Source organism: Coffea arabica, chromosome 6c, assembly GCF_036785885.1.
Source record: "Coffea arabica cultivar ET-39 chromosome 6c, Coffea Arabica ET-39 HiFi, whole genome shotgun sequence".
NCBI lineage: Eukaryota > Viridiplantae > Streptophyta > Magnoliopsida > Gentianales > Rubiaceae > Coffea > Coffea arabica.
Genome location: NC_092320.1, coordinates 50,179,365 through 50,201,022, shown reverse-complemented (window position 1 = coordinate 50,201,022; position 21,658 = coordinate 50,179,365). Strand labels below are relative to the sequence as shown.

The following is a 21,658-nucleotide window of genomic DNA, read 5'->3' as shown; positions in this document are numbered from 1 at the left end:
GAATGAAAATAACAAGAAGAGTAGAAGTTAGAAATTTTTAAAGTGTGCTGACCGAAACTTTTTAAGCTTGCTGCCTGGTTTTTCCTTGATATTTTCATCCACATTTTGGCTACAAATGTGAGTGTTATATGTTGGGTTATGTGTGTGGAGGTTGTCTACAATAAATTAGCCAATTTGGTTGAATAAATTTCGAGTTATAAACAAAGGAGGAAAACTGGACTAGGTCCAGAAATTTTCTGTACAGCAATCTTGTTAAGGTCATAATGTGTTACTCACTAATCAGAATTGAGTGCCGTTTGTGGCAATTGAAAGTAGACTCTTAGAGCTTTAAAACGGTACAAAGCTCATTTTCTGGTTCATCCCGAGCGTACTGTTCATCCGAGACAGTCCAGAAAGTTCATTTGGTTTCTTAATTTTGAGCCACTTATGTTGGGATTTTGGAAATGGTTTCTTCTAGACAAATTTAACCTTATGAACCTAGTTTCCAATGCAACTGACAGAACCTAATTCCAACTTTCCCACAATGAGCAATGACCGTTTTCCCGAGGCTGGCCGGGCGAGACAGTTTAACCCGTAATGAAGCCTTTGAGCTTTAGTGAAACTTTTCTTTTGCCAAACTTTCATGTACATACTAGACTCGTTTTCCATGAACTTTCACCGTGGTTTAGACCCTATTTGCATGCCGGATTAAGTAGCTTAAGCTACTCACTTGGCCTCTTAATGAACCTATACTTTAGTAGGGAACGAATCCAATTATTAAAGTTTTCACTCGTTGACCTAGGTTTGGGCAACGACGGTGATCGTAACTGAGACGTTTGACGTCGATTATTACTTTTGCTTGACAGGTGAGTGTTCCACTACCTGCTACCTATTTATGTGCAATATCTGAATACTTGATTTACGACTGTTTGAGCCAAACCCTAATTTGATAAAAATGGAGGCGAGTGTGTACTTTATCGCACTCGTACTCCTTCACTCCCACTGAGGCTCTGTATACTGCTATTGTGAAATGTGAATTCTCTATATGTGACTGTACTTGAGTTGTTTGGGTGATATCCCATCAACTACTACTACTGTTTGGGTACCCAATCTCATAGGTGAGTCGGTTGTATCGAGCCAGCAAGAGCTTGGTCGAGAAGGCCAATAAACCTTGAGGACTGATTACTGTTCACTGAAAATCGCATCTTGCTTGGAGGTCCCTGGTGAAGCATAGCCGTTGTGCTTGCTTGTTGTGTTGTTCAGCACCACCAGTGATAAAATCCTCGGCTTGATACTGTTTCATTGGAATCCTTGAGCATTGGAAACTCGGATTCCTGGTATACTCGAGTATTACCAAACTACTGTTTATGGAGTGCGGGGCCGATGGGGGGTTGTTTGGTGGATGGAAACTGGTGAAGTGGTGTTCTACGGGCCTATATACTGTTACAAGTGTTGACGGAGTGTCAACAGGAGGCAATTATGATCAAGCTCAAGTGGACCTTTGGCTTTTGAAAGCCACCCGTATCCTTGAATTGAACTGTGATTAAACTGTTATTTTACTGTACGGTGTTTAGTTGGCTATTTTGTGATTTTATGTGGCTATGTGTTTACTTGTTTACCTGGACCTCACTGGGCTTTAGCTCACTCTATTCCCTTTGTTTTCCTTAACAGATCGGGAAGGGATTTGATCGGGGGTTTTCTTAGCTTTATTTTGCCGCTCTTGCATTTTGAGGTTGTAACTTTCGTTTCAGCAGACTTGTACGCTTAAATTCTTAAGGGTGATTTATGTTATGTAATTTTGAGTGAAGCGTGGTAAGTTGGCATGCGATGATATATGTACTAAGCTGAATTGTTGGATTAGTGATTATGTTTGAGTTAGTGTTTCAATCCCCTGCATTGTCAAATGTTACATTCGTTTCATTGATGTTACTAGTACTTTGAACGACTGAGTCCTGGCGAAAATTGGGCAGGCAGTCCACTGATACCCTAGGGTTTGCCCTAGGGAGAGGTGGGGTTGTCACATACCTCCCTTTTGAAATGGTGGCTAAATGGAGTCAAATTACCCTATTTATATTCAAAATGAACAAGAGAATTATGGCACCAATTTAATTGAAAATAATAATAATGATGATAAAAATACTAAATTCACATTAACATGTCAAACATAAAGAAATTTAAGAACATCTAAAAATCACAAGTTAAGTATATTAAAAAGTAACATAATTAGTTATTAAAGAAAAGAAACAATTATAATAGAGAGAGAGTAAAAAATGCACTAGGGATTCAATTGCAAAAATTGGACAAACTTTTAGGGTTAAAAATATAATTTTCCAAAGTTTAGGGATCAAAATTAAATAAAAGATAAAGTTTATGGACCAAAATGTAATTAAATTAGGGGTCTAAGTGAAAGAAACTTAAAATTTTGGGCCATAGCAAAACTACTCCAAAGATCAGGGGTGAAAGTGCAAATTTATTTTTTTATTTTTGTAAGAAAAGGGCTTTGGGCTATTTATTTTTTATTTGCTTGGGCCACAGCCATCCGGCCCAAAAGAAAAATGTGGGCTGTCTTCATAAAAATAAATACAAGTCCAGATGAAAGCCCCAAAAAACAAAACTCTAGCCCAACCGAAATTAAAATGAAAAGCCCATCTGAAAAAAAAATAGCCCAATCATTGTTTTTTCTTTTTTTGTCTTTTCTTTCTTTTCTTTTTCTCCCTTTTTCTTCTTCTCCTTCTCCTTCTTTGGCAGGTTAAAGCTTTAGCCATTGCCGGCCATGGTGGCGCCACCGACCGGCGGCAAATTTTTCAGTCACAAAAATTTTCAGAAAACACACCTCCACTCGATTTTTCGTGTAGAATCCATTTCTGGATTTAGTTTTTGTAAAAAATGAAAGAAAAATGATCAAGTATGTGATTTACAACCAGTCCCTTATTATCCAAAACTCAACCAAATTACCACAAAAATCCTTGAAAAATATAGCAAAACAACCATTACGAAATCTATAATGCAACTGCAAGTTCAATTTAACAAAAATGGTAAAGAAAATGATGAATTAAAACAAAAAAAGTCTCAGTTGGTAGGAATTAGTTGTAATTAGTCTAAGAATACAGTTATGTAATTAGTCTAAGATAGCTGCTGTAATTAGTCTAAGAACACAGCTGTATATAAGCTGTAATTACCGGATGAAGTTAATATGGATGGCGGAGGTACCGAGGGAGCTCAAACGCCACAATTACACGTCACTCCAGAAGCACTCCATGATTGGAAGGAATTACGAAATGCAATGGTTGATCACATGTACCTTCATCGAAATGAGTAGTATATGGTTGCCACGCTTGATTTCCACGGGGTCTGAACTATTTTCAATTGTATAATATGACTCTTTTTTTTGAATATTTGGGATGCATATTTGGTACTGTAAAAATTTAAGCCTTCTGGTCAATGTTGGGTTAACGGATACTGATAAGGGTTTATTTTACGTATTTTTAAGTACATTTTATTAGTTAATTTTGGTTTAATTATTTAGTTTTATAACTAAAATAACTAAGTTTTTGAAAAACTGTTTTTCACATTCCAAATGCTACAGTAATGTGTATTTCAAAAACAATTTCAAAAACACTATATTCAAACAATATATCAAAAACAACTCCAAATATATTTCAATTATGTATATTTAATTTGTATATTTTAATAAGTATATTTCAATATGTATATTTCAATTATGTATTTTAATATGTATATTTCAATTATGTATATTATACATATATTATATTAATATAAATATATTTATTTCAATTATGCATAATATTATATATATTATATCAATTGAAATAAATATTATATATTTATATAAATACATTTATTTATATACAAATTTATAAATATATTTATTCAATTTTTTTATAATATATATTAATATGTATATTTCAATTATGTATATTATACATAAATTATATTAATAATAATGTATATTATATATATTATACATTTCTAATATTATATATTTATAAATACATATTATAAATATTTTATTTTATTTATAATATATTTTTATATATTTATAATATATTTACATAAATATTATATGTTATATAAATTATATATAATATAATATATAATATATTATACATTTATACATAATATATAAATATTTATGTATATTTATAATATACATTTATATTATGTATAATATATAATATAATACATTTATACATTTATATTAATATACATAATATTAATTTTACATTTATACATAATATTAATACATGTATATATTTATATTAATTATATTAATACATTTCTACATAATATTAATATATATTTATAATTTATTAATTTATACATTTATATAATATTCATTTATACATTTGAATATACATTTATGTTGTGTATTATATATAATATAATACATTTATACATTTATATTAATATACATAATATTAATTTTACATTTATACATAATATCAATACATATATACATTTATATTAATTATATAAATACTTTTCTACATAATATTAATATATATTTATAATATATTAATTTATACATTTATAATAATATACACTTATAATTTATAATATATTTATAATATTCATTTATAATTTACACATTTATAATAATATACACTTATACATTTATAAATATATTTATATTATGTATTATATATAATATAATACATTTATATATTTTTATATGAATATATAAATATATTTATTTATAAATATCTATAAATGTATTATAAATGCATAAATGCATTAATTTGTATAAAAATATAAAATTTATAATTTAATATTCATTTATAATTTATTCATTTATAATAAAATACATCTATACATTTGTAAATATAAATGTATTATAAATGCATAAATGTATATTTATATAAAAATATAAAAATTATAATATTCTAAAAATACTCAAAAATATGTTTCAAAAATACCTCTAAAAATAATCCAAAAAAATCTACAGTCAAAGTTTTTCATATAGTTTTTGAAAAACAACCCCAAAAACAACTAATCCAAACGGACTTGTTTTTCAGATTCAAAATGCTACAGTGGTGTTTTTGAAAAACAAACCAAAAAACAGCTAATCCAAACGGAGTCTAAGGTTTTGACAAAAATCTACATTTCATGTTAAAGTGGCTAACATTGCATAGAAAATTGATTTTAATGGTAAAAGCTTCATTTTTTTTTGCAGGATTAATGATTCAATCACCAAAGGATGTCAATTGAGGAGAAAAGTGAATAATTGGTGATGAATTTAAGTGATAAAGAAGAAATGAAGTGAATTGAAGAAATCCAAGTGAAAACAACTTTGACATGTTTTCGTATTTCGTCTATATGTCGAGCTACAATGATCAGATCGAGGTGATCTTGGTACCATTTCGAAGCTAAGAAATATATCTACATTTGGTATGAAGACATTAAAATCCAATTCAGCCATTTTCTTGGTCAAAAAGTCGAAACACAGAAACTTATCTGGAATAGGTAAGTCACTTCCATCTCTCATATCATTAGAGTATGTGACTTTTGCTATTAAGCCACCTTTTAATGATCCACAATTGCCTTATAATGGTGGATTGTTCTTTAACCAGACCTCCTTGAAAAATGAGATTCAATAGTCGAGCCAACGACTATAAATAAAAGCGATTGTTGGGAGGCAACCCAATGTTTTAGTATTTTATATCATTTTGGTGTGATTTTATGTTTAAATTATCTGTTTGAGTTATTTTGTTATTTTTCATTTGTAGATATTGGACATGGAGGCAAAGATGATCAAATGAAGTGAAAAAGGCGAAGTTTGATCAAAGAACTCAACCCATCAATTTGAGTAATTGTTATTTTTGATTCATTAGAAAGAGATAAAATGCACGTTTTGATCATTTTACATGTGCGTACATTGCTTATCTAGACAAAAGAATGATCTAGGATGCATTTTGAGCATTTGGGGTAACATGTGTAATTTTTCAAAATTGAATTTCTGCAAAAATTTGCAGAAGAAAACGCGTTTGGCTAAAAAACGCGCCCTATTGTCGCGTTTTTAACATACCACGTTTTCAATTTTGCACTGGCACTGAAGTAAACACATCTTTAAAACGCGGCAGGAAGTCGCGTTTTCAACCGAGTCGCGTTTTCAAGCCTGGATTAGAAACAAAAAACGCGCCTTGAATACGCGACTTGAAGTCGCATTTTCTCACGTAATCGCGTTTTCAATGCTGTAAATTTTGTGAAGAAACGCAACTTCACAAAACGTAGCTTAAAATCGCGTTTTGAGTCGCATTTTCAGAGCATTTTTTTTTTGTAAGAAAAAATGCAGCTTCCGGGTTGACAAAAATGTAATCCTAATTTTGATACAATAATATAGAGTACAATTTTTGGATAAAGGGAAAAAAAATTAGGGAGGGAAGTTTATATTTAACACCTAAAAAAAATTTTGTCAGAAAACTGCTACAGTAAAGTTTTTAAAAAACTTATACAATAAGTTTTTTCTACTACTTTTACAGTGACCTACAGTAAAGTTTTAGATAAACTTTCAAAAAACTCAGGTTCCAAACGGGCCACATATATGTGTCATTTGTTCAAATTTTCAAATTAAAACGGGTAATTAACGATGTACCCAACTCATAGCTATTTTCTACCTATCCATTACCCTACAAATTACTCATCAATCACCAAGATAATCAATTCCAAGCCATCCGTACATGGTCAAAATCAAAGTATTGAAAGATGCTAAAAAAAAATCAAAGCATGAAGCCTTTCTTTTAAAGTTTTTCCTCTCACGTGACATGTTATTTTTGTCAATCGTCACTTTATTTATAGTATTTTACATTATTTTAATCTAAGAAGGAGATTCAATTAAATTTAGAAGGACCGATGGAGACAAAACTATCATCAAATAAGACAAAATCCGTCTAAATCTTTTAAAAAATCACTTAATATAACAATGGATAAGAGGAAAAATTTGGAATTTGAAACCTATCCCACCAAACCTTGAATGGCTAGGACGCGGGGCACGGACGGTTGCAGGTGCAACCGTCCCTGCCAATTTTGGTCATTGTCAACACCATGTAACTTTCTTTGTACATTGTGTAACTTTTTTTTCACATGATGTATTTTCACAACAGATAGTGATGGGTCCCACACTTGACGCGAAAATCGAGTTACATGGTGTAATTTCAGCCGCACAAAATTTTGAGGGCCAATCTTGACCCTCAACCGTGCATACTGATGACCGTCCCTGCCCCAAATCCTGAATGGCTAAGTGGTGGCTGGTGGTTTCACGTGGCATGTTAGTTGAAGACAGCTATGATGCATATGTTGTATTGGAGACGTGTTGGGATTCAAAATTAAAAGCAGAAGCTGGCACTTTTTTCCCATCTCAACGACTACAAATTTCCTTCTTCACTGAGTAAAATCAGAAAGTTGAAGGAATCTATACGTTAATGGCGGAAAATTCTCAACTGTTGCTGGAAAAAGGAGCAGGAAAGCAGTCGAATTACTATGAAAATTGTCCAGGTTGCGCAATTGAACGCCTCAAATGCTCCAATGTCGGCATCCCTTTAAAGCACCTTTTCTTCATCGGCACTGTCACCCTCAGTGCGGGTTAGCGAAGCTCTTCTGTTTCCTCCTGATATCTCTATTTAATTATAGCAATTTTTATGGGTTTTTGATCTTCTTTGTTAGTAATTATTATTTCGCGGCAGAAGCTCAAGTTTCTCTTCGATGCCTTTGTGTGCATATTTGGGGGTTTGGTCGTTTGTAATACTTAAGTGGTTAAGTGTTGTATCCTGGTTAATGTTTGGGACCAGGGCAGTTACGGTTGGGATTTTCGTATACTTGATCGGTTATTGTACTTCCTTTCATGGTATGGTATTCGCTTATATAATTTTGTTATACTTATAAATTTTATTCATGCATACCAATTTGTTACATAAAAATATAACTGGGTCTATAAGCATACCAAATTGTGGAAAAAATAACAATTGTACCCAATTGCACCAAACCCAATCATTCCTGCCCCAATCCCTCGACACTTGTGTTTATGGAGCCGAATCTAAGTGAAGGGATAAGGGTCGCCTTGAAACAAGGTAGGTACTGGAATCGTTGCCGTTGGTTGAGCAATTGCAAGATACAGTATGGCCCAGATGGTATAGTCCACATGGGGTTTATTTGAAAATTGAATTGATTGTGGAGCATTATTTTCTACAACTTTTGTTGTGTTTTTCCGAGGTAATTCTTAATATCTACATTTATTGTGACAGTGCTTGCATGTGTTGTTTTGTATATGGCTAATTGTGTAAACCACAAAATCCAACGTGGTGTAACTCAAAGAAAGAGTGCAACACTGGACCAAAGCCATTTTAGGGTGTTAATTGGAAACTTTGAATGAGATTTTATTGCACAAACCCTCCTTAAACTTCTGGTGCAGTTTGCCCCGCTCAAGTTCATGCTTTTATTTTTTTCTTGGGGAATATGCCAGTTTCACCCCTAATTTAATGTACTGTGAACTTCATTCATATGGTTTTCCATCTAATAGTTTTGTTAGATTTCTTCTTCTTGTTCATTTGCATGACCTTTCCTCTCGTTCCTCAATGTCAAACAGGAAAAGAATACCATTTGTTTTGGATGACATTCATACCATATCAGATGTTGAGATTGTTATAATAAATCTTATCGAAATTTGGCTATATGGTGACCACAGTTATTTCAAATTATGTACTCTTGGACACAATTATATAGCTCCATTGTGTATTTGCAGTTTCAGTTCATTATAAATTTGTCTTACAAAATTTAACTTTATACTCTGAATCTAAAGCATGTAACTTTAAATTTCTTAGTATGTTTACTGAGGTTCAACGAATGACCTAGTGAAGTTTTAGCTGATCTTCACCTTGCCGATGGCAAATTAATTTTGAAACCTAGCAGGTCGAGTAATTTCATCTGCCACCTAGATTATTAAAAAAGCTCATCCTTTCTGACGAAAACACAAATGGTTCCTTGGGATTCTGAACTTAGAAATAATCTGAAGTGAATTTAGGAATTAAAGTTATTACACATATAATATGTTCGCATTGTATATGAGTCCCTTCCGGGCCATAAAATTTTGACAGGGTAATGGAGACCAACCTAGATTTAAAAACTTGGGTCATAAAAAATATTGGGGAGGTTCCCTTAATCATTGACTATGTCTTAATTTGTTGGACTTGTTTTTTTCAATTGATTGTATTTTGTAACTAAAATTTGTCCTTCTGATGACAAATAGATGCTTTACCTTTTCCAATTCAGAGAAAATTACTTGATTAATATAGCAATGTAAAGTTTGTTCCACAAACTTGCACTCTTATACCATGTCTTCTCATGTCCATTTACAGCTTTGCCAATAACATCCCTCTTTCCTTTCCTATATTTTATGGTGAGTACCCTCAAGAGAACATTACTGGTAACATTCTGATATTTGAACATGTCTTTTCTATTCAAAAGTACCTCTGCTTTTGCTTTCTCTTCATTTGGTGTGATTTGTTTACCTATTTCTTAAGCTTTTTTAAATCTGAAGAACAAGCTGTAAAACAAATTGACTGTTTAGTGCAGTTTATTGATCATAGACTGCAGAACAACTAGAGGAATATTGCCTTTTGCATGAGGCTTGTGGGGTAGTTTGTTCTCAACCTTCTGTTCTAGTACAACATGAGGCTCCGGGGTGTATCAATGGGTTCTGGGTGTTGGAGACAGAGGGGTGGGCAGAATATAGAGCTTTATCATAGTGTCTGAATAACAGATTTGGAATCATTGAATTTGGTTATCTTGAACAACATGGTTGTTATTTGACACAGATCGGGGATTTTCATATTGCAAAAACAGAGGAAGATATTGGTTATTATGCTGGATATGTGGGTAAGTAGTCTTAATTGCTGCTTTCCCTTATTAGCTATATGCTGAAAGTTGTTGAGCTAATTCTCATTCATTGAAGGATCTTCATTCATGTTTGGGAGAGCTTTAACATCTCTTTTATGGGGATTAGTAGCAGATCGGTATGGCCGAAAGCCAGTTATACTGATTGGCACTGTTGCAGTGTAAGGAATTCTGGTCTCACGACTTGCTTAATTTCTAGTTAAATGGGTTATTGATGTGGTTTGCTTCTTGAATCTATCCATTTCAGTTTGTATCTCTAATTTATCAAGAACACAGGGTCATATTCAACACACTCTTTGGTCTTAGTTCGAATTTTTGGATGGCAGTTTCAATGAGGTTTCTTCTTGGAAGTTTGTCTGGAGTACTAGGACCAATGAGGGTATGCATTTATACTTGATTTTTCTATATGTTTCACTAGAACTCTTTGTGATTACAATTATTGATTGTGATGCTTGCGGTGTGCAGTCCTTATGCTGAAGGGTGAATATGTCTATGTTATGGACTACCAGTTGTTCAATTGGTTGTTAAAGCGTAACAGTGGAACTTTATGGCCATTTAAGAACATAAATTTGCTGGTATTAGATGGAACATTAATTGTATTGTTATTTTTGGTTTGATTGTTAATCTATTTTGTTCTTTTATTGGTTTTTTTATGGTTGATTCACTTCATGATTTCTTGAAATTTGTCAAATTTTTTACTATTTATTTATCAATTTGTGTCTGCTATTAAATAGAGACAGATTTCCATGTAAAGCCAACTGACCATATATTTTACTTTTATCAACTTCTGGTTCTCTTGCATATTCCCTAGTAAACAGTCAAATCACTAGGATGCTGTCTGATCTAAACAGAATTATTTGCTATGATGTTTTTGTTTGTCAATTTCCCATTGCAGTGTAATAACTGTCCCTGCACTTTCTACTTCTACAGTTAATTGATTTCCAACCAATTTAAATGAGATCACCTGGTATTTCGATGGGTTTCATCTCTTTGGGATCTGTTTCTTAACATGATATCTCCAATCAAAAGTAGTTTGTGCTCTTTTCATGCCAAAGATTCCTGAAATAGTATATAAGGTAAAGAAATTGTTAGTACAGGATATTGTGACCCTCTACATAACAAATTCTTGGATTCCTTTAAGTAATTTCTTTAGACCAAAATAGCAAAAAAAAAGGCTTGATTGTGGATCTATCTGTGTGTACTATGACAGCCTTGACTACATGTGAGTTTTCCTGGTTCGAATGGAATGATAACTTTACAAACCTTTTGGTTTGTAATAACCTGAACTGATCTGTGCATATTTTCCTGAGATTCTTAGATGGATTAAGATATGCGATCTATGGCTACATGTGGCAATGATATAGGAAATTTAGTACCTTATGGCTTGTAATTTCTCCTCAATTTCTCCTCTGAATTATATTAGGCGTATGCTTCAGAAATTTGTCGTAAAGAATATCAAGCACTGGGGATGTCAGTTGTAAGTCAACTCCCTACCCTTTTCTTTTTATTTTGACATTTTGTGAAAGTTAGTTTGTATTTTCTAAAGGGTTAATTACACTTTGCCCCCCCTAAAGTCCAAATATATACACTTTATCTCTTGTGGTCAACTCTTTGATGGGGTTAAGATGAAGTTATATTTTTCATGACCAAAATGTCCCTTGCTAATTCTTAAACACATAATAATTGTAACATAATAAATACCTATTTCTTTAATAGTTGCTAAATGCATTTAAACACAATTACACTATGCATTTTGATCTTTTAGCACTAAAATGAATTAGATAATTCACAAAAAAAGAAGTCTAAACAACTCAATGTATTTATCTCAATGCCGATAGCGATACTTATTTTAAATAAAATAAAATTAATTAGTGCATTTGGAATGAAAATTATTTGCTTATATTTTTTTATTGTAGCACTTTTTAATGTGTTTTATGCGATAAAAACATGATTAAAAGTAAAAAATATATTGAAAAATGTATTTAGAGAATTTTTAGTTTTTTTAAAATGTGGAAAGCAAATAAAATACAAAGTAAGGTATGAATGTAGTATAAAATTACCAAGTAGCATCTTATTGACTCTTGAAAACTTGTGAAAGCTGCAAAGTAAATGAAAATTATCAAAACTAATCCGTTTACAATTTAAAGGAAGAAAGATAAGTGATGGAAAACTTGTACAAATGCTTTAGGAATTTTTAAATTCTTTTTTCTCCACAATACAATTTTTCAATTCTTTGGTATTATACCATCTTTTATTTTTTAATTTTTTAAATCATATGACTTTGGGTTTTTTCCAATAAAATGTTTCATATTCCGATTTAAAGTATAGCATTATTCTAGAGCTATTATGTAAGGGCATTAATGTCATTTTGTTAAAATTTTGGATGGAGAAATCATCATTAACTTAGTCAATGAAGGGGGCAAAGTGTATATATTTAAAATTTAGCGGGGCAAAGTGTTATAAAGGGTCAAGTTCAAGGGGACGAACTGTAATTAACCCTTTTCTAAATGGATAACTTTTTTATACACTGTTAGTGTGTGTGTGTGTGTGTATATATATATATATTTACACTAGCAGGTTTAGATCATGCCATATAATATGAATTCAAATTTTGAATTCAAATCATGCAAATGTGACATACATCCAAAGTTGCTAGAATAAAAATATTACTACACTATTGGTGCATAAAAAATTAATCCTTTCTAAATACAAGTTAACCTATTGCTGTAGATAAGCACATCGTGGGGAGTAGGCTTGGTGATTGGACCAGCTATAGGTGGTTATCTCGCTGAGGTAAGGCTTCCAGTTTTATGGTCTATCTTGGAAATTTCTCATTTAATTTTTTTCCCAAAATACGTTTCTAAAGTTTTAAACAAACAGCATTCTCAGAATTCATCAGAGTTTTTCTAGTAAAAGGGGTCTGGGGTTAAAACTAATGTGAAAATGCACTCACCGAGTGCTTCCAGAAATGACTGTTTCCTGCTCATGAGATAAGCTGGAAAAGCAAAAAAGAAAACAAAAACAACATCTCTTTAGAATTCTTCTTGAAGGAAGCCAACTGTTTTGGTGGGGGGGACATCATGGACCTCTACTGGTTTTCCTGAATATAAGTTGAGCAATCAAGGAGAGTGACATGTGATGCAACAGCTGTTAGGAAGTTCATGACCTAAAATAGTTTTACTGTTTATGTCAGGCTTAACTAGACATTGTAATTTAGCCCGCCCTTGCTTAAACTATTGAAAAATGCCTCAAAACTCAACTTGGTTTTCCCTCCTATTCTTCTTCCTCTGTGTTAAAACCTCTCTTTCCACATCTCTTGTTTAATAACTAGAGGAAATGAAGCTTCTTTATGTTGTTGAGATATTTTTTTTATACTGGACAATGCATGAATTATGTCATAGATGCAACCATAAATTACAAGCACATAGGCGGCTCTGCTGAATCAGAGCACTCTGTATGCATGGTTTTCCTTTCTCTTGGTTAAGTCTCTGGTCTTCTTACTTAAAAGGAGATCTTGTACTTGCTTCTCAGTTAACTTTGTCAGACTCCAATTCTAAATAAAATGCTAAAGTCAAGTAATCAATAGCTCAATACCCATGGTATAAACCATCAATCTTCCCATAATATTTCAATGTGGGATGTGGTGTGTGGCATATACCTTGAACGAAGATTGCTAATATCTCATCCGTAAGGATTCCAATTTTGGCTTCCAGATAAAAAGAAATGAATGAAGGAACTTTGCATTGACAGATTCTTTGAGAAATGTGGGAACCTTCTTCTAGCAAGCTTGTATGCACCTTAAACACTCTAGAAATAGTATTCTTCTATCTAAGCATTTCCTGATCAGCAGCATTCTTTGTTGTCTAGGTTATAATGGCCACATCTGCAGATAAAGTTTCAGAGAAACTTGTTTTACATGTCAATTACCCAAAAGCAGAAAATTAACAAAAAATAGTTCAAATAAAATTGATGCTATCATGTTCCATATTGGCTTTAAAATTTTAGAGACAAACTTCCCTGTCCAGTTGAAGTCCTAAAAAACCTGAAAGAAATGTCACCTATTTGAGTCAATTAATCCGAATTACCTTCAGCTTGGGTACAATCTGCTACCCCTTTTTTGCTAGGTATGAGAATGTTAAGATTGGAATTAACTTATTTAAGCAAACAGGAAGAGGCAGTTAGCATTTGTCAAAAGAGTTCAAAGACTGCAATGACTTTAGTCAGCTTCCTTTCATAGAGATGAGAACTACATGGGGCAAGAACATCTGTACATTCTGACTGTAGCACATAAATTCTCATACAGAAACATCTTCTGTTAACAATTTTCTTAGTCCAAAATTGCATGGTCATCTTAAATCTTAGGATAGATAAACTTGCTCACTTGCTGCACCAATAAAGTGATTCCATTGCAAATTAGAATAAAGCAATATTGTCAAAGTAAATGTGTTCTTTCAATGCTACACTACACTAAATTGCAGTGTCATAGAGAAGCATTTTTCCTTCTTCGGTTATGTTAATTCAGTTTCCTTATATCACTTAGAGGAGTTGTTCCTTACCGCCGGTTCCTTGATTCCCCAAATTGCCAATAAAACTTCTTTCTCTGGTTTCTACATCATTTACAATTCGTGAAAAGTTCTTTCAGAAACTTTTGTCTTTTCATTTATATTGCTATGGAAACACTATATTACTTTACCTTGCAAGTTCTGTTCGCAAATCCTAGAACTGATCCTTCAGTGAGAATTTATTTGAGAAAAGAAAAAGGATGCACAAAAAGTTCATACTAGATTCCATCTTATTTCTTTATCTTTTTTTTTTCTTGGCCTAGGAAAGGTTTCTGTTCTTTCTTTTTCAATTCTTCCTTCTATGTGTAAGGTATAACTTTGTATTACCGGTTTTACATTTGTCATGTTCTCATCTTTCAGCTTCCTTTGAGCTTATTCAATATTTTTGTTGTGCAATAACAGCCAGCTAATAAATATCCCGAAATTTTCTCTAAACAATCAGTATTTGGGAGGTAAGCAAATTGTTGATTTTCTATGCTATATTGCTTCCAAGGATCTGACTCAAGTAGTTCTTGTCATTATTTTCTTTTGTTCTTTATTAGCTTATCTTCTTCTCATCTTTCTACATGTTCAAATGCTTGATTATGATTATAGTAATTTTTTTAACTGTCAGGTTTCCATATCTTCTGCCCTGTCTCCTAATATCATTGTTTGCAGTAGTTGTATCAGTCGTATGTTGCTGGCTTCCAGTAAGTATCCTAGTCTTATGTTTTCCCTTTTTACTGTAGCACATATAAAAAAATTCTCATTTCCTCTTTGCAATTACAATTTCTTCTGTTTTGAGTTTCTTACTATCATGTATAGATAAAATATGGCTTTCCATTTGGTTCATTTGTGCTCGTTCCACTTCTATTGCTTCTAGATTTAGTTGTCTTTTTTGGATTTCTGAGACAAGGAATAGGTACTTGGTTACATTTTCTCTATGTTGGTAATTTAATCGTGCAAATTTAGAGTTGAAAAGCATAAGTGCTTCAGACAACAATGTCAATGGAAGGCATTTAACAGGTAAAAGGAGGATAATGTCTTCGTATAGAAAATCAAATGAGGATGGAAAAGGTCAACTATTCTGATGTGTGGCCAAGCAATTGCTGATTGCTAGTTTTGACCTTGCAACTATATGGGGAAACTTTGATGCATGCTTAACTTTTATCAATTGGAATAGTTTGTGTCTACTAACTATATCCAAATCTTTGGTGAAAGACAACAATGAATTGGATGTTTTATTATTTATTTCTGTATCTTTCTAGGAAACCCTGCACATCCATTGCCAAAACAAAGAATATGCTGCATATAATGGTGTGGAGGCTGCTGCATATGATTCTACATTGCAAGAGAGAGATGGAAATTCTGGAGACAGTCTTCCTACTTCTCAGAGTAGTCTTCTAAAAAATTGGCCTTTAATGTCGTCTATTATAACGTATTGCGTTTTCCAACTTCATGACATGGCCTATTCAGAGGTGATTTTCCCGTCTAAGCCTTTTTATTTTTCTCCTCCTTTCGAAGAGAAAAGTTGGTTATGTTTGATTTGTGTTTTACTTAATTCGAATTTCTTTTAGTTTCACGTTCAGGTGACACATGGTTTATTATGATGGCAAATAGTATCCGGCTTCAATTAGTACTTCTTTCCTATATCCATACTTAGATTACTTTGTTCAGATGGGTCTACTTAAGATACATGCATATGTGGCGCAAGTATGCATAAGCAGAATTGTTGTAACGATTGTTTGGATATTTTCATAGGGTTAAAATGCGTGCATAGAAATAGCAAAACAGTAATAGTAACATTAATAATGAAGAGAGAAAAATTAAGTATGGCATAGACTATCTTTCAATCTATTTTATTAGGTTTGCAAAAACTTTTTCAAGCTAAGACTATCAGCTTTGCACCAAAAATTTTGTAGCCAGGAGTTGAGGTCTAAAATTTATACTCCTAACCCATTCTATTTTAGGGATTGCATACTAGTACATGCATCGTGCCAATGTTTCATTTTATTTTCTTCTGGATGTAAAATAGATTTTGGAAAGTGTGCCTGATTCTTGACAATGTTGAGTGGTCGAGATTTTCAACTTTTTAGATTTTAATTGTTCCGTCAAGGATTCAGTTTAGGTATTTTCAGCACTGTTACTTTAAGTGGATTATACCATTTGAAAATATAAAATGCATTTACTGTAAATTATGTAGATCTTTCTCCTTGCTACTGTGATTCATTTTATGGACAACGAAAAAAATTACTCAAAGCACCTATTCAATATCCGAACAGCATAACGTAAAACTGGTGCAAGTGTAGAAACTGCACCCACAATCCTTGGGACACTTTGAGATGCTACATAATTTACCTTATGCATTGACACAAAGAACAGATTTAGAACTAAGCACTTTCATGCACAACAGAAATATAGATTATTATTTACTGACTTTGATGCTTTTCATTTGACAATGTGAATATTGTTGTCTTTGCTATGTCCTTTGATCAGATATTCTCTTTATGGGCTATTAGTCCTAGGAATTCTGGAGGATTGAGCTACACAACTTCTGAGGTTGGTGAAACTCTTTCTATCACAGGTATATTGATGAAGCCAATTTTTATTCCTCTGTTTCTTTTTTCATCTTAATCAATGACAAGAATTTTCCCAGTTGTTAAGAACTTAGACGAACTTAATTGTCAGGAACCAGAACTTTCAAAGTATACGTTCACTTGAACTGCTTCTAAGATGCTCTGACACTTTGTGGGAGCTTACCCTATAGTCTTTGATACATGATAATAGGTTTTCTTGAGTGTTTTACAACTGGTATGGAGACTCTTTAACTGGTGCTATTTTGCAACAATAGCAGGGCATAGATAATCTAAGCAACCATCTTAAGGACTGCAAATTTTGGAATTAAGAAATGCTTCAGAATGTAAGCGAAGGTTTTGGTTTTATTTAAAAGAAAGGGGTATACAGGTTGTAATTTGCCTAGGCTTCAAATAAGCTGATCTCTCTGAACTGATTAGATTTGGTAACAAGGTTTGGGGTACTGGTTCTTCATCTATATGTGCGTTTTTTAGTTGCAATTTTCCATGCTAGCTATACTAAACAAAACAATTTATTATTTCTTGTTTAACCAGGACTTGGTTTACTACTATTTCAACTATTCTTGTACCCAGTAGTTGAGAGGATTCTTGGGACAATCATGGTTTCACGCATTGGAGCAGTATGGCCTAAGTCCTGTGTTGATATTTCATCAGCACTGTACCTGGAGTTTTTTATTAGCTGTTTTTCGTTCCTGGATTAAGTTCAACTAATTTTATTTGTAGGTTCTATCTGTACCTCTGCTATCAACTTACCCATACATAGCCATGTTATCTGGTTTTTGGCTCTCAGTGGTTCTTGATAGTGCCTCAGTATTGAAGAACGTGTTCTCTGTAAGTTCTAGCTCTGTTCCTCCCTAAACTTGTTCGTGCATTTCTTAAACCAAAGAACAAATGCTTTACTATTTTGATTTTACTTATGTCAACAAATGTCTAGACTTTTATTGATATCCTTCTGACAAAATGATGCTGTTCATTTTGAATTTGTTTCAACACCTAAGAAAAAGCAATTGGACTTTAACTACTTTTAAGAACAACCTGCCTGTGTTAACCTTCTGTAACTGAGAGCATTACATGTATTTATTCCATTGCATGCCTTGCTTAATTCCTGACAGTGCTTTCTAGATCCTTCAGCAGCTTTTCTAGGCATCTCTGTATTTTGTTTCCCATGATCATTTGTTCTTCAATGTTGAATCAGGTGTCAATTACGACAGGGTTATTTCTTCTGCAAAACAGAGCTGTGGTATGTTTTCCATGGACCTAGTACTTGACTATTTGTTCTCAAATATATGGTTGTCGTCATTGGAAATAATATGATGCTTACTTGAATTCACAGTCCCAAGAACAAAGAGGAGCTGCTAATGGAATTTCGATGTCTGCAATGTCTCTTTCTAAAGCAATTGGTCCAGCAGCTGGGGGTTCTTTGTAAGTTGACTTAATCAATTAATCCAAGAATTAAATTCCAATTTTGCAGCTTTCATAGCTGGGGGTTCTCAGAGGATGTATGATGCGAATCATGCCCTAAATCAGAGTTTTCGTGGCGGCCATATGCAATATTAGTCTTTGATGTGGATAAATAAGCCTGAAAAAGAGAAAGGATCTTCATGGAGTAACCCCCATTTTTTATTAATAAACAGTTAACGTTGTACAGCCGTATTATCCTTCAAATGGAAAAATTTTACAAGAACAATTTAGGTGTTTTATCTACCCTTACGTAGTTACTCCAAGTCCATTAGATCTCCCTTTCTTTAGTTTCTCCAAGTCCATTAGATCTCCCTTTCTCCTATTGCACTAAATTCATTTATCCTTTGTCTAAGTTTATTAGATCTGATTTTATGGATTTATTTTGCTAAAGTGCGGGATGACATGGCTGTATAGGTGTTGATTTCTTCCATGACTATGAAACCAAAAAATTTACTTTTACCTTTTGGGGACCATGCAAAACACATCATATACTTCTTTCTGAACATGAGATGGGGTAACCTAAATTTGTGAGAGGTTATAAAGTGGTCTCTGCACTTTTACAATCTTGTAATGCATGGTTTGAAATGCTTAACTTTACCATGTCATAAATCCAGCAAGCCTTAATTCTACTGCAGCCTTTAGGCAAAGCCGAAAATGGGTGTTGACCTTCATTTTGTGGAGATGAAGATGTACTTAAATTGTAAACTGCCTATCATTCTAAGGTGATGGTGATGACAAGAACGAAGCCGTGACTTGCTTCATCCTATCTATTTAGGTTGACATATATCTATCATTCGTATAGATGAAAACCCAAAAATAGTTTTGAGCAAGTTTCAAAAATAATTGACGACAAGCAGATGTCAACTGTTAAAATAACTTGATGCTTAGCTGAGATGTCTGACACTATTCGGGTGTCAGTATAGGTAAGTAACAAATCAGGAGTCTACATGTTTCTTTAGTTTTTGGTTTCAAAGAAGCGGGGCAGGAGAGGAGGAGGTTCATTTTTCAAGCCATCATCCCACTCACTCTGCTGCTGTTTCATACCCCTCTCTTGGTTTCTTTCACATGATCTGCTGGTCTTCAATGGCTTTCGTGTTTATAATGTGCTTTGGCAATTCATTTTGCTGCTGTGAATCACAGAGAATCCCTAAAAATACTGTGATTACAGATTTTCTTGGGCGCAAAAGCGTCAGGGTGCTTCAGTTTTGCCAGGTGAGAAGATTAATTTGAGCCACATTGAAATACTTATCTGAAGACTTCTATTGCGATAATTTTTTAATGTTGTAGAAAAACCAATTTTGTAAATGGATCCCAGACGCTTCTCCTTATTAATGCATGAGATTTAGTCAAATCATATTGGTAGAATAACTGATGGACCTTCCCATTCTTTTATCTGTGCAATTTCTGTCTCAGGAGTGAGCCAGGAGAACTGGAGAAATTAAATGATGGGTTTTTATTTAATTAGTAGTAAAAATATGGAGTACCCAATTCCATGCCATCTTTCTTAAAAAATTTGTTTCCAAGAACAAGAATCATTTAATCCCCATGGTAATACTAATTAATCTGTTTTAAGTCTGTCAAAGAAAGTTTAAAATCCAATGAAAAAGATGAAAACTGTGTCAAACGCTTGCACTAAGAATTACTCGTTGCTACATAGAGGAGCTTCCTACATGCATGTGAGGCTATTTATTCCTGGTCTTTTCTAAACTTTACATAGTGGAGCCTCATGAACTCGTTTTGCAGTATATTATGATTGATTTGACTCAAATCATATGGAATGCATTTATATTAGGCTTGGACTAACCCTTTTGAGTTACTACCTAATGATTCTCAATCGATGAATTAAAATTATTCTGATTCAATGAAAATGCTTCCAATTTTAGCTATTGTGGAAATGAAAGTGCCAAGGGAAATAGAAACATAGTAGCGTATAGCATAGTAGCTTCTGGAAACCTCAAGAGTTATGTTTTACAGCTTTTTCATAGTTTCTAGATTTTCGGATAATAAACTGATTATTTTTGTTCTTAGTCTTGAGTTGTCCAGCAGTGGCATGATATCACTAGTTAACTACAATTATTTTTGGGTTCTTCCATTGTGACATTAATGTCTAAATGCAGGTGATCAGATGGTTTTCTTCATCCTCAATGTGATTGAGGTCATTGGTTTGCTAATGACATTCAAACCATTCCTAGTGCTTCCTGAAGATAATGTTTCCAACAGAAAACATGAAACTTCAGAAGAGAGCAGATAGTCACATTTTTGGACTGGTGGAACTGGCTTTCATCCATTAACATAGTTTTGCATTAGGTAAGACGGCTAAACATTGTTAAGAAGTCTGTAGTGCTGTTGAACTTTGTTAGCTGGAATAATTTTGAAAGGAGAAACCCATGCGTCTGTGTCATTGTCTTGCCAGGAAAGAAGTCCACCCCACAATACACCCGAATTGGCTTGAGTTGGGTGAAATGAACAAAGAGAAGCTGGAAAAACGTGTTTCAGAGACTATGTTCAGTTTCAAATATGGTTAAGAAAATTTTGGATGGTGTGCCTTGAACAGTCAGTGGTGGAGTTGACGTAGTTTCGTTTTAGTTCTTCCATTGACTGTAAAAACAGTGATGCCTATCATGTTGAAATAGATACTGCTATTAGTCCCTTATAAAGAATGAAAATATGTTGCACAGAAACTTTTCGTTTTCTTTGCTAAATATATGGTTGAAGCAATTTGAACATTTGTTTCCTTAACTACGAAATGTATATTTCTTGTCAAGGTCTTCTCCTGTTGGTATACTTCAATCACCTATGAAAATTGGTAATTGAAAATTTCAACTAAATTTCTAGTCATGCTAAGCACTAAAGTTAAAAAAATTACAAAATCTCTAACATATTTTTTAGCAGGGATAAAATCACTGAAGTCTATTTTTTAGCAGGGATAAAATCACTGAAGTCTGTTGAACCTTGCTGCTAGTTGCACTTTATTCTTGTAAACTCCGTTAAATAGACATTGTACGCCCCCTTCCTTGATATTTTACAACAAAAGGGCCTCTTTAATGTTAATTATTTTTATGTTTCTTTTTCTCCTTTCTCATTTGTCGCTTTTCGCGCCCTATTTTTTTGAAATAAAAGAAATGGCATTTAAAAATGAGTATTTGATTTTAGAAAATAAAGAAAATTGGCTAAAAT

General features: G+C 33.1%; 1 protein-coding gene across 14 annotated transcripts; it reads left to right on the top strand.

Moving 5' to 3' along the window:
- Positions 1 to 6,963: 6,963 nt before the first annotated feature.
- On the top strand, positions 6,964 to 21,207 carry LOC140003660 (protein ZINC INDUCED FACILITATOR-LIKE 1-like). Of its 14 annotated transcripts, none has more exons than XR_011816166.1 (18): positions 6,965 to 7,578; positions 9,348 to 9,388; positions 9,807 to 9,867; positions 9,944 to 10,046; positions 10,133 to 10,264; positions 11,309 to 11,362; positions 12,616 to 12,678; positions 14,850 to 14,899; positions 15,061 to 15,136; positions 15,695 to 15,904; positions 16,923 to 17,010; positions 17,555 to 17,640; positions 17,744 to 17,851; positions 18,216 to 18,260; positions 18,354 to 18,442; positions 19,650 to 19,693; positions 20,599 to 20,788; positions 20,895 to 21,207. XR_011816166.1 is itself a non-coding variant. In XM_072053827.1 (17 exons), exons 1-17 carry the CDS (start codon positions 7,419 to 7,421, stop codon positions 20,730 to 20,732), a joined length of 1,515 nt encoding a protein of 504 aa, XP_071909928.1. In that variant the 5' UTR covers positions 6,964 to 7,418; the 3' UTR covers positions 20,733 to 20,792. The 14 variants fall into 14 exon arrangements, 4 of the variants coding, with proteins under 4 accessions (XP_071909928.1, XP_071909932.1, XP_027073028.2 ...); XR_011816163.1 differs by having other exon boundaries at positions 6,966 to 7,578; positions 10,162 to 10,264; XR_011816168.1 differs by lacking the exon at positions 17,555 to 17,640 and having other exon boundaries at positions 6,964 to 7,578; positions 10,162 to 10,264; positions 16,923 to 16,985.
- The last annotated feature ends 451 nt before the right edge of the window (positions 21,208 to 21,658 follow it).

Excerpts from the sequence above, each read along its gene's own strand:
- LOC140003660 (XM_072053827.1), top strand. The coding sequence starts at position 7,419 with ATGGCGGAAAATTCTCAACTGTTGCTGGAAAAAGGAGCAGGAAAGCAG. Across the intron at positions 17,011-17,554 it reads TGAAACTCTTTCTATCACAG|GACTTGGTTTACTACTATTT; the intron begins GTATATTGATGA and ends TTGTTTAACCAG. Across the intron at positions 19,694-20,598 it reads GGGTGCTTCAGTTTTGCCAG|GTGATCAGATGGTTTTCTTC; the intron begins GTGAGAAGATTA and ends GTCTAAATGCAG.